Raw genomic sequence first — 13,061 nt, 5'->3', positions numbered from 1 at the left:
CTTGGGCAAAAACATAAAGAGACTAATAAAAGGGGACATTTCCTGGAAGTCACCAGCAGGTGCTGGATGGCCAGGGCTGCATGTCATCAATGTCTTTTGCACCAGGCACCTGCTAAGGCCAGCTGCTTGGAGCTCCTCGACATACCTCCATAATCGTACTGGCTGGAGTAATAACTTGCATAGTAATCGCTCTGACTGCTCCATCCACTTTTGGAACTATAGTATCCTTCAGGATACCCTTGCCTGAAAAAACACACAGTGCTGTTAAAAAGCAAATTACCTATTTCTTAAAGTGTGATATCAGCCAATACAAATAATTCCCAAAGCAACAGGCATTCATCAAAGCACTTTGCTTGTACAAAAATTCCAGTTAGAAGATTCAAAACAGTGGCAAGGATGAGATTGTGGAATTTCCCACCACGCGGCTAATTCAAATTCGTCTTGGCAAAATAACTCAGAGCCGTCGGCTAAAAAGAACTGACCCTTTTTGTGTTCTCACTGCTGTAGCCTATAAAAGTCAATGCTAAAATAGGTCCTAGAAATTTTTTTTTTTTTTTTTTTGAGACGGAGTCTCGCTCTGTCGCCCAGGCTGGAGTGCAGTGGCCGGATCTCAGCTCACTGCAAGCTCCGCCTCCCGGGTTTACGCCATTCTCCTGCCTCAGCCTCCCGAGTAGCTGGGACTACAGGCGCCGCCACCTCGCCCGGCTACTTTTTGTATTTTTAGTAGAGACGGGGTTTCACCGTGTTAGCCAGGATGGTCTCGATCTCCTGACCTCGTGATCCGCCCGTCTCGGCCTCCCAAAGTGCTGGGATGACAGGCGTGAGCCACCGCGCCCGGCCCAGTCCTCGAATTTTTGATGGTATGCTCAGCAGAGGACAAAATGGACTGAGCTTCTTTTTTTTTTTTCCTGAGACAGGTCTCACTCTGTCGCATAGGCTGGAGTGCAGCAACACGATCTCAGCTCAACGCAACCTCCACTCCCAGGCTCAAGCGATCCTCCCAGCTCAGCTTCTGAGTAGCTAGGACTACAGGCGTGCGGCACCACACCCGGCTAGTTTTTTAAGTTTTTCATAGAGATGGGGCTTCACCAGGTTGCCCAGGCTGCTCTCGAATACCTGGAGTCGAGCGATCCGCCCACCTCAGCCTCCTAAAGTGCTGGGATTGCAGGAGTGACCCACAGTGCCTGGTCTCACTGAGCCATTCAAACCAACCTAAAATGCCAGTTTCACAGCCTCGACCGCAGACCGCTGGCTGTTGGTGCTCCCTGCATGCACGCTCCTGGAGCGGGACTCTAAGGGCCCCACCTCCCCCTCAGGTCTCCTGGAGCTGACGTGGTGTCAGAATCCTACCCGTGCCCCAGAAAGGCTGGTTTTGTAGACCAAGCCACGATCCTGACTCTCACTACAGGAAAAGCACAAGTTAGTACAATGATCAAGTATCAGACCTTCTGGTACTGTCAAGATTCTTGAAAGGCCAGCCTGGTAAACACAGTGAGACCCCGTCTCCATAAAACAATAAAAAAATCAGCCGGGCATGGTGGCACACACCTGCAGTCCCAGCTACTCAGGAGGCTGAGGCAGGAGGATGGCTTGAGCCCAGCAGGTTTCCAGGCTGCAGTGAGCTATGATGGCACCACTGCACACCAGCCTGGCTAAAAGGGTGAGACCTAAAAAGACTCTTGAAAGGCCGTAAGAGCACCTTATAATTTTCATACAATATTTCATTTTTAGAATGTGACCCTTCCCACGTCCCTTCAGGAGATGTCACAGGAGCCGCACCCGCCGCGGAGGTTGGCTGCTCGGCTGGCGCAGCACCTCTGCATCGAATGGGGCTGTTGCTGGGTGGCACACGCCCGGTCCACTTGTCCCCTACATCCAACTGCTCAGCCACAGTAACAAGCCCTGCCAACCGACAGCCTGAGTGGCCACTCTAGGGTCTATCACATTCATGTGGGCCACAGCAGGTTCTGGAGAAATTATCTGAGTTGGGGTTTCCAAGGAGCTGCCGTCTCCTCAGCTGACCTTTCCAACCCCAGTCATTCACCAGGACCAACAGTCTCAAAAACGAACAAGGCCGAGATGGCAGTGCCTGCGGGGATTGGACCACACCAGGCCCAGAGAGGCAAGTCCATGCCACACGCAAGCGTGGAGGCTGAACACACGCACGAGACGTGTGCTCCCCAACCAAAGCCGGGAAAGGAGCAGAAAGGACTCCCCAGAGCCTGCGCAAGCCAGGGCTGAAGGCAGCCACAGGATCTGAACACGGGAAGGAAGAGTGAGCCTGCGGGTCCGGTGACAACGTCACTCCTGTGGTGACCTGACCCCACCTCTGGTGAGAGTCCTTCTCCGTATCATGAGCCACCACTGGCCTCTCAGAATCGGTTCCCAGGTGAGCCTGGCAGGGTGGCCAGCAGAAGGAAAATGGAACGGTGAGAACCCTCCCTGGCTGTCTCTCCTCCGTGCTCTCGCCTCTCAGGGCCTCTAGGAAACACCTGCCCGCTCACCCTCAACTGGATCTGGCAGGCTGTGAATCAGAATATGATCTTAACTTCAAATCCCGCTTCCCAAGTGACAGAGTGACACACAGTAGCTCAAACCCTGGGAATTTTCTCACAATTACAGCCTCCGGAGAGGTGAAACCTCACAGTGCCGCCTGCTTCACAAACCACCTCCAGCATCCAGCTGCACACAGCCCAGTGTGTGCCCTTGGAGCCTAGTACACCAGGGCTAGCCGCATGGGCAGAGGTTCACAGACAGAGCCTTTGTCTTCAGAGAAGCTCCTAAAAACCTCTAAGAATAAGCATGAAGAACCTTTCAAAAACCAGTGCAGGTACAAAGTCTTCATTAATAACTAGTTTTTCTCTATTACCAAGTTTAACAAGCAATATCCCCTGGCTGGGAGCCTCTACCTGTGAGACAGTCTGTCCTCAGATCTGACAAGGAGTAGGTGCAGCTAAGGCCCTGGAAGGCGCAGCCTAGCACGGTGGCCAGGACATGCCACCCCTCGCAGGGCTCTGCGCACCTCCTGAGTGGAGATGAAACTCAACAGCAGCCTCCTCTGCTCTAGGGCCCGAGAGGACTCTGACCTGGCTTAAAGGCCTACTCAGCTGAAGGCACAGTGCCACAGGTCTTTCCAAACCCCTCTTCTGTAATGGCAAACAGAGGCATGGCTGGCCTTCAATCAGAGGAGGCAACGTCAAGGAGAAACATAGGCTGGACGGGCGCAGTGGCTCATGCCTGTAATCTCAGCACTTTGGGAGACCAGGGCAGGAGGATCCCTTGAGGTCAGGAGTTCGAGACCAGCCTGGGCAACATAGTGAGACCCTAGTCTCTACAAAAAACAAGGAACAAAATTAGCTGGGTTTGGTGGGGCATGTCTGTAGTCCCAGCTCCTTGGTAGGCTGCAGTGGGAAGATTGTCGGAGCTCAGGAGGTCAAGGCTGCAGTGAGCCAAGACAGCACCATTGCACTCCAGCTTGGACAACAGGGTGAGACCTGCCTCAAAAGACAAAAAAAAGAAGAGGAAACACAGGCTTTCAGGCCCTGCTTTCTGTAGCCAGCCAGACAGGTCTAAGAATTAAGTCACCCCTGTGACCAGTCCTCCCAGGCCTCTGCAGACCTGTGAAAAGCTGCCGTGTCTCTGGGGAGCCCGGACACCCCATTAGCAAATGGCCGGACCAAGAGATGTGCCCCGGCCAGAGGGGCTCAAGGGCAAGTCAGAGGTTGCTTCTTTGCAGCCCTGAGAAGAATCTGGCCCGAGTAGAGGTGGGGCCAAATGCTAACTGACCAGCACAGCCAATGACCACCCGGGGCAGTGTTTAATTTCATTTAAAAACACATCCTACAATTTGTCCATACCGAGAAAATGTAAACATACGTTAGATAAGTTTGCATAATTCTTCAGAAATACAGAACTTTTCGAGCCACTGTTATCCCCCTAGCAAGCAACACAGACATGGGTCTGAGTGTGACAGAGGGGCAGGCAGGGTGGGCATGGCCGCACCTGGGAGGTGGCCGTTCCGAGGAGTGGCTGGCTCGGGAGCTGGGCCGCTCGGGCTCGGGGTAGCGGTAGTTCTCGGCGTACACAGACGCAGCACTGTCATAGGGCCTGTATCGAGTATCGTAGAGGCCGTAGACATCCTGTGGGAGGAAGCATTTGGGTAGGATTAGATACCAATCAAGAGCAAGCTCGTTCAAAAGCCAGCCTGAGCTGGAAACATCGCAGACGGCTGCTCCCCAGCAGGACGGAGTGTGGCCCTTCCCTCATGCACAACCACACAGAACTCCAAAGTACAGCCACACCCACAGGCAGCGGGGCGTCCTAAGACCCACAGCGCTGGCCCTGTTCAGGAGACCCTTGGATGGACCCAGGGCACCCGCATGTCAGCAGACAACCCCAGGGGGCTGTGGCAACTTCTGGAAGGGGCTGTTAGGTTTCTGCTTCCTGACGAGTCCAGTGTGGAGATGCCATGATTTGAACAACCCCTGCGTCCTGCTTCAGATGCCACCTCAGTGAGTCAGAGAACCAGGGTCCCAGTGAACAGAGCCACAGCCAGAAGCAGCCTCTAAAAGTGGACCGTGCTTTATTCTCGGGAGGCTTCAGCCCCATCACCAACCACTTCGTGGCCACAGATCTGTCCCCAAGGGGGCCACGTGGACACATGAGGATCTGCAGACATGCAGTGCCCGGGCATACGCCAGAATTCATGCTTAAGGGCCTCAAAGCCTCGAGGCTATCGCTGGCTGGCAGGCAAAATGGACTCGTCCTTGGCCACCCAGACACCACAGCAAGAGGCATGGCAGGAGGACAGCGCTCCCGCGGAGGGAGGTGGCTCGCAGCAGGAGGACCGTACAAAGGACCCGAAGTGAGGCCACGGCTTCCCCCTCGCTCTGTACCAGCCCTACCCCAGGGCTCCCAGCAGAGCTGAATGTCCTTGTACGGAAATAAAAAGTGCCTGGGCTCCTTGTGGAACCTACACAGGTCTGAGGGGTCAGGTGTGCACCTGGTCATATGCACACAAACCGTGATGCTGGAGGCCCAAGGGGAGGCCCAGCCCCATTCCCTGGGACAGTACCCAGCCAGCCACGGCAGCCTTGTTCCTCGGGGCGGGCCCCCTTCTGATGCAAGGCCTTCCTATGTGGCCGCAAATCTGGTTCCAACTGGCCTTACATACTGCAAGACCATGGCTTTCCAACTCCCTATCACACAACCCTTCGATCTGGAGTGACACTGAATCGGTGAACCCAATCAGTGTATGTTGAACTGGGTTAGAGGGTAGGAAAAGCAAATAATGATCAAATGTGTACACAGACACTTTTCGAACGACTGCAGGATTACGTGGAACCCAACTCAAACATCACTCATGAGCTGGTGTCCTTGTGAAAAGAGGCACAGAAGAATCCTCTGCATGAGCACAGCCGGTCCCTGAGCCACTGCCCGCACCACCACGTGAGCCACTGCCTGCAAAAACCACCCGAGCCACTGCCCACACCACCACGTGAGCCACTGCCCGCACCATGTGAGCCACTGCCCGCACCACCACCTGAGCCACTGCCCGCACCACCACCTGAGCCACTGCCTGCACCACCACGTGCTGAGAGCAGCTTGCGGGACCCCGCCTCACTCAGCTGCTGCGTGCGGCTCATGCTCCAAAACGGACTATTTTCTCTCCGTGTGTTTAATCTCCAGGAGGCATTTAAAGAACTACGTGATGCACCGGGCTTCTGATGTAAGCTTCCAAGGGCCATCCCAGTTTCCCAAGGCGTGCAACACAGAACTTTTCTGCAGACAGCCAGCAGGAGCAGGGGTGACAGGAAATGGAGGGCTCTTTCTGTCACATTAGCTGGGGAGGCTGGTTCAAATCCTAAGCAGGTATTATAAGCAATTCAAGATGCTAACGCGTGGTGTGAAGTAAGGGTGGCCTGTGGTTGGGAGAGCAAGTTCTGCAGCTAGGAGCCCTGTCCACAGGAAGCGTTACTGGATTACCGTTCTCACACCTGCGGGACTGTGGGTGACCTCGGAAGCAAGCGAACAAACACGACTAGGGAACACACCGTGAGTGAAGAGTCAACTGGCCAAAGCAACGAGAGAAAAGTGGGTTACACACGCGACTCGACTCTACCTGGTAATAGAGGGAGGCTGCACCAGGCTCCAGTGGGTACGGCGAGGGGTACTGAGGCTGGTAGGCATCGTACAGAGGCCGGTAGTAGTAGTAGGCGGCCAGGTCCTGAGGCGGTGGGCCGGGGGCAAGTGCAGGCACCGGCTGTGGCCATGGCTGCTCTGACGGCACCGCTGCCTGGCTGGAGCTGGTGGACACCAGCGATGCGCTAGAGGACTGAGGAGGCCGAGGCGGCAGCTGCTGACCTGCGTTGGCCGGAGCCAGACTTGCTGGTGGCTGTGCTGAGTTCTGGGCCTGTCCCTGTGCTGGCAGACTTTCTGGATTTGACAGCTCTGAAAACGTGGCTTTGGGTACTTGTGGGGAAGCCTGTTGCTGGGGTGGCACCAGCTCCTGCTGGGCTCTTTCGAGGCCAGACTGGCCCTGGGCATCTTTCGTGACCTGCTGATAAAAACGGTCAAGGTTAGGTCCCCCGGGCCCAGACTGTCTGGGATGACTGGCAACAGTTTGCTGAGAAGCGAGGCTGTCAGAATGGGATGGGCTGTACATGCTTACAGGATTTTCCAAAGTCCTGCTTAAGGTAAAGTCTAGGGCTCCATATGTGTCTTCCTGATGACTGGAATGGTTTGCCTTATTACCATCAGGCACCAGGGTGCCGTGTGTAGGTGGGACTAACACCACACTTGTGCTTCCAGCAGGGCTATTAGCAAATCCGGGAAGAGCACTTCCTGCCTTACGATCCTTTTGACTTTCCGGAACCAAATTCTCTGGAACTGGCTGGGATGGTGGTTGAACCAGCAAATTAGCAGGCTGATTAGAAACCATTTCGGAAGCACCAGAACCTTGTGGAAAATGACTCTGGGCAACACTGCTAGGCACAGACAAGCTAAGGACAGAGCTGGTCGGAATCCCAGACAAAGAACTGTTCTCCCCAGAATCACCACCGAGAGCCCAGCTGCCGACTGCAGGTCTATCCCCCACCAGAGCCTCTCTCCAGGACTGATTCTTCTCACTCGAGTTCGATAAGGACATAGGAAAGTTAATGGGCTGAGCCAGATTATAGCTGTGATCAGGCTGGGCCATCAAGACTGGCGGATTCTGCAGAGACTCAGTGGGCGGTGAGGATAACAAACTTGCATAACCAGAACTCGCCTGGGACTGAAGGGCCTCCTCCTCTCCCATTTTGGGAGGATTCTCAAGGTTCTCCGAAGCACTAATGCCGTCTCGGCTCTGCACAGGGGCTGCCGAGCTTGGCTTCCGTGACTGCTGCCCAGACATCGCCTCTTCTGGAGGCTGAACAACTTCAGGTGGCTGAGGTTTTGCAGACACATAAAGCGCTGGGGCTGCAGGGGCCAGAAGGACGTTGCCTCCAAAATCTGGCAGCTCACTTTGCGCCCACAGCGTCGTTGCTGGGCTCTCACACTTCGCGGGCCCCTGGGCCCTGGCTGAAGGTCTCTTCTCCGGTGCCGGATACACAGTATCCAAGGGCGGCGCCCCTGCGTGTGGAAGCACGTGCCCAGCTTCCGTGGTGGAGTTCAGAGGCAGGGGACAGACCTGGGGTGCACAGAGGGTCTCCATGTTGTCTGGCGGCTGCTCCAGGTTGCCAGGAGAAGCATCGGGCAGGGCGGCAGCTGGTCTGCACTGCTTCTGGCGGGCACAGGTCTCCCTTACTTCACCAACCACGTTGGCGCGATCTGCCTCAAATGGTTTTACCCCAACTAAGTGGGATTTTACCGGTTCAAAAGAACTATTTGCACTTGTCTGAAATACTCCTGTAGGTTTCGGGGGGCTTGGGGTTGAGGGCTGGGACACGCTGCCCCGGTAATTCTGGCTCACAGTGGTCTCGTCTGTTTCGCCTCCTACGGGAGAAGAATCGATTTGCTTAAAAAAACTACCCGAAGCTTCATCCTCAGGTTTTCCAACTTCTTGCTGGATGAACGTGCCAACCAGCTCCTGGGGCCTGGCTGAGCCTGAGAGCCTTCCGTGGCTTCTGCTGCTGTAGCTGGATGACGTGCTGTCAGGGTGTCCTGTGTGCAGTGTGGTGTCAGGGGCTCCGGCGTGACACACAGCACCATGCCTGGGCAGAGCCGGCCCAGGAAGGGGCCCATATCTGAACTGGTCACTCGGGGAGGAAGAGTCCAAATTGAGGGGCTCACTTGGCAGAACTTCTTGATTCTGAACAAATTCTAAGTTCTCAACATTCTCATACTGCGAGCCACTGGCATCTGGCAGCCCTGTGCCCGCTGCGTCACCCCATACATCACCAGCAGCCTCACTGCTAGGGCCTGGGAGAAGGGCCTGGCAGAGGCTGCCTGTCCCCATGTGTGCAGGTGCAGGCGGATGGCCCAGTCCAGGGCTGGAGCAGAAATCGTCAAAGTCTGCTTGACCAGATGAGCCTGCTTTTTCAGATGAGAGATTCTCCTCATTTTCTGTCTCTTCCCCTTGGAAAAACATCGCCAGAGCTCCTGAGTCTCCCGAGTCTGCTTCCAGCGGAGCACAGCCAGCCCCGGCCCCCAGTGGATGGTGCGTGCGGTTTTCTGGGCTATCTCCTTGGGGGAGGGGGTTCACAAGAGCAGAGACGGGCTGGTGCTCCTTCTTCACTCCTGGATTCTGCCTGAGCTCTGGGCTTGCCCAATGATACACAATTCTGGGATTTTGCCTGAATGTATTTTCAGGATCAAAGTTACTGGCCAGGTGGCTTCCAGTTTGCAAGTGGCCCACCTCGTCTCTTCCGTCACTGGGTAAGGCTGCTGTGGGAGCCACCAGAGGGCTGTGTTGCTCATGACCAGGGCCCTGATGTAGGATGGACGGGGTGGGGAAATGAGGAACGCTGGTGGCACAGGGCACCCCGCTGGGAACAGGTCCTTCAGGGCAGGGTGAACGATGTTGCCCCGAGGGCTGCGGGCCTCCTTGCACTGGCCCCCACTGTCCCGCCATCAGCAGACAAGGTTGGGGGAAGGAAGGGGATGCTGCTGGGGTGACCACACCATCACGTGGGTTTTGCCTGCTCAGGGGTCGGTCGAGCCCAGGCATGTTCCCATGAGAATGGCCCCCATGAGATGGTTCAGGATCCACTCCTGGAATGTAGTGAGACAAATATGGCGGAGTCTGAACTTCAGGCTCTGAACTGGGACCGACCTCTGTGCTCCTGTTCATCTCAGGCCCAGGAGGTGCTGAAGGTGTCAACACACCAGAAAACGGACTGGCATCTGCTCTGGGCTGTGTCAGAGGTCCAGGCAGGGGCTCACAGGGTCCCTGAGAGCTATCTCTGGCATGTGTGTGAGGCACAAGCAAACCGGGGTGCTGAGAAAAGCCTGACTGGCCTTGCAAGACAGGCAGGCTGCTTTTGGACGAACTGCCCATCGGTGTACTTTGGAGCGCCTGTCTACTAAAAGCAAATGGATCCGTGACCGGCTGCAACGGGCAAGTTATTGGAGCCACTGCTGCATTATTATTGGCCCGTCTCCTGTAAGGGCTGCTAGCCCAGAACACGCTCCGAGGATTCCCGGCTGGAGGTGGCCCAGCCACGCCAGACGGGACCGCCTGGGGTGGCGGCTGCATGACTGAACTCTTGCACAAGTCGATGCTGCTTACAGAAGGAAGCAGAATACAGCTTTTCCTTAATTGGAGCTGAAAAAGAAAAAGAGACAATCAGCATAAAATCCATATAGTCAAAGTCCTAGCTGCAATCAGGAAAACTAAGGAAAAAGAGGAACACCGAACATGATTTCACGTCACTTAAATCCCGAGGACTCTCTCCCCCCTACACCCCACCCCAGCAGAGAACACCTGTCCCTGAGGAGGTGCTCTGGGGGGCAGTGGACAGAGTACGTGCCCTGGATGGCCTGGCTGCGAGCTGATGGAGTATGTCTAGATGGCCACTCCATCCTCTGGGATCCTCTACTCACAAGGCCCATCACTGCCGCGGCCCTCGGCCACAACAGCAGGGATGGTGCGGAACCTGGACACTGGTGTGATACGCTGCCAGACCCACAGATACTCAATGTTTTCCTGCAAACCATCCCTAGATCCAGGAAGAGCCAACTCTTGTATTAAGAAAGAAAAACTGGCCAGATGTGGTGGCTTATGCCTGTACTCCCAACACTTTAAGAGGCCAAGGCAGGAGGACCACTTGAGCCCAGGAATTCGAGACCAGACTGAGCAACAGCGGGATCTCGTTTCTACAAAAAACACAAAAATCAGCCAGGCGTGGTGGTGCACACCTGTAGTCCCAACTACTCAGAAGGCTGAGGCAGGAGGATTGCGTGAGCTGGGGAGGTCGAGGCTGTCGTGAGCTATGACAGCACCACTGCCCTTCAGCCTGGGTGACACAGTGAGTCCCTGGCTCAAAAAAAAAAAAAAAAAAAAAACTTTATATCATACTCTGTATACATGTTAAATTTCAAAAAGGATACAAAAGTTTACAATTCATTCTATTTTCTTTGATGAAAGAGCATTATGAAGTATAGTTATAAAAGCTGCAAAATAGGCTGGGTGCAGTGGCTCATGCCTGTAATCCCAGCACTTTGGGAGGTCAAGGTGGAAGGACTGCTAGAGCCCAGGAGGTCGAGACCAGCCTGGGCAACATAGCAAGACCTTGTCTCTACAAAAGAAGAAAGTGAGCCAGACATGGTGGCACACACCTGCAGTCCCAGGGACTCAGGGGGTTAAGGAGGGAAGATCACTTGTGTCCATGAGTTCAAGGCTGCAGTGAGCTATGATTGTACCACTGCAGTCCAGCCTGGGCAACAGAGCAAGACGGTCTCTATTTAAAAAAAATAAATAAATAAAAAGTGACACAATGATTTTTTTAAAAAGCTGCAAAGTAAATATATTCATCTAAATGCCTTTTATCACACCTCTTCATAGGTCTCATTTTTTGTACTGTGACTGGCTTGAGGTCTGAAAGGACCACCAGCAAGACGTTACCTTTGAACTGGAGCTGTAACTATGCCTGGAATGGAAACTCCCAGGAAATTTAAAGCAGCTTTACAAGAGACAGACTAAATTCCAAAATTTTCAATACGAGGCAGAATTGCCAAGAAATCTCTTCTAGAAAACAAAGGGGCAAAAACCTCCATCAGTTTTTAAATAAAATATACTAGATACAAACTTGAACAGTTAACCTGGCCTCTTAAGGCAAAAATTCAAGTGCTGTATCTTTAGGAAAGTTCTTTTCTTTCTATCAGTCTTTCTTCTTCTCAGCACCACCCTCATGAACAAACAGATAAGGTTAGCTAATCAAAGGAAAAACTAAACCAAAGGGGAGGACTCTGGAGTTTAATCCACACTTTTTTTATTTTTTTTTTCTGAGAGGGAGTCTCGCTCTGTCGCCCAGGCTGGAGTGCAGTGGTGCGACCTCGGCTCACTGCAAGCTCCGCCTCCCGGGTTCATGCCATTTTCCTGCCTCAGCCTCCCGAGCAGCTGGGACTACAGGCACCCGCCACCACGCTTGGCTAATTTTTTGTATTTTCAGTAGAGACGGGGTTTCACCGTGTTAGCCAGGATGGTCTCAATCTCCTGACCTTGTGATCCGCCTGCCTTGGCCTCCCAAAGTGCTAGGACTACAGGCGTGAGCCACCGCACCCGGCCAATCCACACATTTCTGCAGATGCATATTGCTTTCATTCTTGGAAATCTTTCTGATATTCAGATAAAAGAAGAAAACATTGGCCAGGTGCAGTGGCTCACACCTGTAAGCCCAGCACTTTGGGAGGCAGGAGGATCACTTGAGTCCAGCAGTTTGAGACCAGCCTGGGCAACACAGCGATACCCCATCTTCATTAAAAAAAAAAAAAAGCCGGTCGTGGTGGGCAGTGCCTGTAGTCCCAACTACTCGGGAGGCTGAGGTGGGAGGATCATTTGAGCCAGGGAGGTTGAGGCTGCAGGCTGCAGTGAGCCTTGTTCAAGTCACAACACTCCAGCATGGGCAACAGAGTGCGACTGTCTCAAAAAAAAAAAAAAGAGAGAGAAGAAAACACCGATCAATGTATTTTAAGTAAAGTTATTCACAAATTAAAGTTCCTATGCTGACCTAAAAACTAGTCCTGTCAACACTATCACTGCCCACACATGCTCTTTGCTCTGCCAACAGGGGACGCTTTCCAACTGACAGGCACCTTGAAATCCACTTGATTCTAATGGAACTCTACTATTAGGAACAGTAGCAAAGGCTTCATTGAGGTTGTAGGCTCTCATCTGAAAACAAAGAATGTTCACAGCTCTATTTTACATGGACTGAAAGGAGAACGGGCAGAGCATCTCCCTCCGATCTGTGCACTGGTATTATCTTCCATTTGGTCCTAAAAGCTGCCACAGCAGACACAGTGACACCCGCAACCGTGGCCAGAACACGCAAACTTCCAAGCCCCCCCGAAACTCCGCTGCCAGGAGAACAGAAGTCCTACCTTATCTCTCAAGACACGGCCTTCCCCGGGAAGATCCTTACCGTCCTCAATAGCTTTTGTTTGCTTTAAACACAGAACACGGGCCTAGAGGTCTATTCCTTGGCTGCTGCTGTAAGAGCAAAACTGAGCGTCCAGGTGAGTGGCTCGGGGCAGCCACTTCTCTTTCTGCAATGTATTTTTGTCTATAAAATGAGAGAATCGATGTGTTTTTTTTTCCTGAAAACCCTGGGTTTAATCTTATGAGATTCTACTCACAGTGGATTCTGGGATGTCCTAATCCCAACTGCTGTTTAACAGGCGTGGCCGGGCGCGGTGGCTCACACCTTAATCCCAGCACATTGGGCGGCTGAGGCGGGCAGATCACAAGGTCAGGAGATCGAGACCATCCTGGCTAACACAGTGAAACCCCGTCTCTACTAAACTATAAAAAATTAGATAAGCGTGGTGGCGGGTGCCTGTAGTCCCAGCTGCTCGGGAGGCTGAGGCAGGAGAATGGCGTGAACCCGGAAGGTGGAGCTTGCAGTGAGCCGAGATAGGGC

The 13,061-nt window shown here is 53.6% G+C and overlaps 1 protein-coding gene across 11 annotated transcripts in view; it reads right to left on the bottom strand.

Moving 5' to 3' along the window:
• SEC16A (SEC16 homolog A, endoplasmic reticulum export factor) overlaps positions 1-13,061 on the bottom strand; it is a 43,679-nt gene that overhangs the window by 27,185 nt on the left and 3,433 nt on the right. For 4 of the 11 annotated variants that reach the window (XM_033238528.1, XM_033238529.1, XM_033238534.1 and 1 more), the window contains exons 2-4: positions 6,122-9,745; positions 4,003-4,139; positions 146-243 (exon numbers count right to left, since the gene is read on the bottom strand). In XM_033238528.1, the coding sequence (XP_033094419.1) occupies positions 146-243; positions 4,003-4,139; positions 6,122-9,676 (3,790 nt within the window). In that variant the 5' untranslated portion in view covers positions 9,677-9,745. Of the gene's footprint in view, positions 1-145; positions 244-4,002; positions 4,140-6,121; positions 9,746-12,522; positions 12,705-13,061 lie in introns of those variants that run through there. The other 7 variants (XM_033238532.1, XM_033238533.1, XM_033238530.1 and 4 more) reach the window with 5 other exon arrangements.

The sequence above is a fragment of the Trachypithecus francoisi genome, unplaced genomic scaffold (assembly GCF_009764315.1).
Source record: "Trachypithecus francoisi isolate TF-2019V2 unplaced genomic scaffold, Tfra_2.0 Lachesis_group16, whole genome shotgun sequence".
NCBI classification, from domain to species: Eukaryota; Metazoa; Chordata; class Mammalia; order Primates; family Cercopithecidae; genus Trachypithecus; species Trachypithecus francoisi.
Note: the sequence above shows the minus strand (reverse complement) of the source record. Positions and strands in the feature narration are given on the sequence as shown.